The sequence below is a fragment of the Chrysochloris asiatica genome, unplaced genomic scaffold (assembly GCF_000296735.1).
Source record: "Chrysochloris asiatica unplaced genomic scaffold, ChrAsi1.0 scaffold00032, whole genome shotgun sequence".
Lineage (NCBI taxonomy): Eukaryota > Metazoa > Chordata > Mammalia > Afrosoricida > Chrysochloridae > Chrysochloris > Chrysochloris asiatica.
Window position 1 is genome coordinate 17,956,211 of NW_006408550.1, and position 4,876 is coordinate 17,961,086.

General features: G+C 36.9%; 1 protein-coding gene across 1 annotated transcript in view; it reads left to right on the plus strand.

Annotated features, from left to right (window-relative positions):
- Positions 1-4,876, plus strand: part of CPED1 (cadherin-like and PC-esterase domain containing 1) — a 429,690-nt gene that overhangs the window by 245,478 nt on the left and 179,336 nt on the right. Inside the window, exon 12 of the mRNA XM_006859362.1 lies at positions 4,529-4,605. Within this exon, the coding sequence (XP_006859424.1) occupies positions 4,529-4,605 (77 nt within the window). The remainder of the gene's footprint in view (positions 1-4,528; positions 4,606-4,876) is intronic.

Below are 4,876 nucleotides of genomic sequence, written 5' to 3' on the forward strand. Positions count from 1 at the left end.
CACCACCACCACCAAACCATCCAAAGGTCAGTTAAGCCTCTAGAGTGGAAGTAATACTTTTCATTTTCTCTTATGTTGTTGTTACTATTAAGTGCCTTTGAGTCAGTTGTGACTCATAGCGACTCAGTATCGGGTTTCCAAGGAGTAACTGGTAAGCGTGAAGCACCAACCTTGTGGTTCAAACCGGCCTTGCAGTCCATAAGGACCACACTAGAAGTCCAAGCAAAACATTTTCTGAAAGATTCACTTAACTTTCAAATAAATAAACTTTAGATAAGATGCCCATCAAGAAACAATTAGATCCATGGCTCCTAGAACATTTCAAGAAAGAATGGTCAATTCTCATTATCTTTGAATTTCCCAGTGAGTGTCTGTATATTGGATTATCATAACCATGCTACATAAACAAGACAATGTATACTGGACACATGTTCTAGAGACGAAAACTGAGAAGATGGGTCTTCTGCTCAATTTACACAGTTAATAGAAGTAGAATGCAGACTAGGATTCTGGCCTTCTCATTCTTGGTCTAGTCCTTTTTTTTCAGAGCATCATACAGACAGGAAGATTCTGTGTAGCTACTAATTACTGCCCTTATCATTACAATGAGCACCTCCAGGTTTTTTTTATTTGTTTTCCTCAGAAAAAGTCCAGTTTACATACCTACACTATTTGAGAGCCCTAGTGTGGTGCTATAGGATAAGCACTGGATCAGTAACCACAAGGTTGGCAGTTCAAATCCACCAGCCAATCTTGGAAATCCTATACGGGGTTGCTATAGTTGGAACCAACTAGACAATGCACTATAACTACACACTACCTTAAGGACTTAGTGACTCCTGCCTTTGTTTTAAATAATGATCATTTGCTTGTAGAACAGGGTGAAGAGAGAAAAAGTCAGAAACATAACAGTAGTTATGTATGTGCCCAGAGACTCAAAATCCAAAAATCACAACCAAATTGGTGTAACTTTGAAGAGAATGAAAATCTGTAAATCAGTGTGTACTATCTGGTTATCTTCACTTTGCTGGAAATAAAGCTGCATGTAGAGTTTAAAAATGCTTTCTGTGAAAATATGCGTTTTTTTCAAAACAAATAATTTTTTCATACAATTACCCAAGAAATCACCACAGGATGCTCTTACATACAAAGAATATAATTCTATTAAGAGCACAGCTCTTCCAAAATTGAGTGTGTGTATGAAGGGGCTTCAAAAGTTTGTGGAAAATTCCATTAGCTTTTCTATGAACTTATTCATAAACTTTGTGAAGCCCTCATATATTTCAGTGATATATCTGATATGAGCTTTACCTAAAGTTTTTTTTCACTTAAATTTAGAATTTTATTTATTCATGTGGCACCTAGTCAGACTTCAACTAAACAAATATGTTTTGTCTATTTCTTTATTCCTTGGGAAGAGTTGTTGTTGTTAGGTGCCATCAAATTGGGTACCAACTCATAGTGACCTATGCACAGCAAACAAAACACTGCCTGGTCCTGGTGCCAACTTCACAATCATTGTTATGCTCGGCCCCATTGCTCCTGCCACTGCGCCAATCCATCTTGCTGGGGGTCTTCTTCTTTTTATCCAAACTTCCACATTACCAAGCATGATGTCCTTTTCCAGGGACTGGTCCCTCCTGATAATATGTCTTTGTCTGACCATGTGGTTTCTAAGCAACATTTGTGCTGTAATTCTTCCAACAAAGATTGGTTTGTTCTTTTGACAATCCATGGTAGTTTTAATATTCTCCTCCAACACCTTAACTCAAATGCATCAATTCTTCTACAGTCTTCTTTATTCATTGTCCAACTTTTGCATGCCTATGAAGTTATTGAAAATACCATGGCTTGGGTCAGGCACACCTTAATCCTCAAACCGATGTCTTTGCTCTTAAACTCTGTAAAGATGTCCTATGCAGCAGATTTGCTCAGTGCAATACGTCATTAGATTTCTGGACTGCTGTTTCTGTGAGTGTTGATGGCTGATCTGAGCAAAATGAAGTCTTTGACAACTTCATCTTTTCTCCATTTAACTTAATATTATTTATTGGTCCAGTAGTGAGGATTTTTGTTTTGTTTTACATTGAGATTTAACCCATACCAAAGGCTATGGTCTTTGATCTTCATCAGTTAAGTATTGTAAGTCCTCTTCACTTTCAGCAAGCAAAATTGTATCATCTGCATATTACAGATTATTAATGAGTATTCCTCTAACTTTTGTACCATATTTTTCTTCATATAATCTTGCTTTTCAAATTATTTGCTCAGCATACAGATTGAATGAGTATGGTGAAAGACTACAACCCTGGTGTACACTTTTCCTAGTTTTAAACCATTTATTGTTCCCATGTTCTGTTCAAACAACTGCCTCTTAGTCTAGGTACAGGTTCCTCATGAGCACAATTAAGTATTACGGAATACTCGTTCTCTGCGATGTTGTCTATAGCTTGTCATGAGCTACACAATAGAAAACCTTTGCTTAGTCAATAGAGCACAGGCAAACATCTTTCTGGTATTCTCTGTTTTCTGCCAAGATCCATCTAACATTAGCAGTTATATCCCTTGTTCCATATCTTCACCTGAACCCAGAAGCATTTAAATATAAGTCCTACATATGTTTGTTTCTCATTTGTAATTACTTTTTTGTGTATCTCTAAGAAAATAAAAAATAAAATTTAAATTGTCATACTTTTAAACATTAGCATTATTTTTGTTTTAGTGATTATGTACATATATGGGAACCATGGTGGCTCCATAGAATAAACACTGCACTGTGAACCACAAAGTCAAGCAGTTCAAGCCCACCAGCCATTCTGTGGGAGAATGATAAGACTTTCTATTCCCACAAAGATTTAAAACCTTGGAAACCCTGTAGACGGTCACTATGAATCAGAACCGACTCAATGGTACTTAACAACACAAGAAGTGTACATATATACATATGTATTCTTATGTTGTTGTTATGTGCTGTGAAGTTGATTCTGACCCATAGTGACCCTGTGTAAGGTGTCTGAGGAGCAGCTGGTGGGTTTAAACCACCAGGCTTCTGGATAGCAATCCAGTGTTATTCCTACAGTGACATACCAGGACCTTGATATATCCATATATGTATGTAGTTATCCATACACACACACACACACACACACACACTCACACACACATATATATATAACAAAATAGTTTTACTTGTGTCATTTAGCAACATCAATCATGTACACTTCTGTTGAATAATGAACAAATCTGTTTTGGAAGAAGTACAGTTAGAATACTTCTTAGAAGGGAGAATAGCGAGACTTTGGCTTCCTGAGTTTGGACATGTTCTTGGGAGGGACCAATCCCTGTAGAAGGACATAATACTGAGTAGAGAATCAGTGAAAAAGAGAAAACCCTCAACCAGATGAGCTACCCAGTGGCTGCAACAAAGGAATTAAACATAGCAACAATTGTGAGGGTGGATGGAGTTGGACTAAGCAACATTTTGTTCCACTGTACATAAGGTTGCTGTGTTTCAGAAGACACCTAGCAACACTTAGGTTCTTCGTATTATGCAATTATTTCCACTATCCAGTTCCACATTTTTCATCACCCTTAACAAGTTCAATGCTCCTGGCACTATTTTTAATCCCTGACTCTTCTTCATTTCCTTCTGTGTTTATATTTAGAAGAAATGGAATGCGTCTTATACATCTCTTCTCTACCATAGTGCCCAGCACAATATCTGGGACAATAAATATTTATGCAATGCAATTCAACAATGCAAATCTTATTTCATTCTCCTCCCATCCCTGTCAAGCAAGGAAAATACTGTTCTCTCCATTTTGCCGGGTGTGGAAATGGAGATTCACAGCAACACCAGTAAGTTCCTTTTAAGGACAATTAGGCCAACCCTGCCAGCATCATCAAGACCAGCAATTTTTCAGTCTGCAATTTAGATGCTTTTGGCATCAAACTTGTGAGTGTAAAGGGCAATCTGGCCAAACATTTAGAAAAATTATGCAACAGAGAAATTGAGGCAAATACACAAAGATATAACTAATGGCTATTCTTCAGTATTGTTCATCAGAACTCAAGGACAAAAGCTTTGGCCAGCCATGGTCAATTTTTGCATGCTGTTTTTATGTTTCATAGATTATATGTATGTTCTCAGACTGTGCCTCAGAGTTTCCAAGTCTTCTAGCTTCAAAACTGTGTAACTTCAGCCAAACATTTTCTAGTTAGAATGGGTGTTTCTGAATCAGTTCTGTTGGACCCAGTCTATCAGAGATTACTTAGTTTTGTACCAAACAGTACCTTTTTTTGCCCTGGTTTTCTTCAGATGTGCTTCTGCTGATTAGAGATGATGAGATTTCCACCCATCTCCTTTGGGACTAAATTGCCAGATTTGAGGAATGAAATATAGAAAGTGTTTCTTTGTGCTCACCAAAATAACTGAGCACCCACAGGAAAAAAGATAGAGTGTAAGATGCAATTTCCATGAATTTTGTTCATTTCATTGATCCAGAGTTGTTTGGCTTTGCATTTGCAGGAATTCTTTCACAGAGAACGAGAACATTGGAAAACCGCAAGTGCCATTAGATGCAATTGAAAATAAAAAAGGTAAAAGCATAGAGTTCCATTTAATTTCAACATGAACTTAAGTATTGTCAGGCAAAAAGCATGTTTTTAAAAAATTAGTTTCATTAACAATCAAAAATTAACATTTCAAAAGGAAATACTGTTTTTCTTGAACTCCAGGAAAATGTTTGTCTTAAAGACAATAGAGTTAGAACAAGTATAGAAAAAGAAGCCTTCTCATATTTCTGGTTGTTGTTGTTGTTAGGTACCATCGAGTTGGTACCGACTCATAGCAACCCTAGGCACAACAGAATGAAAC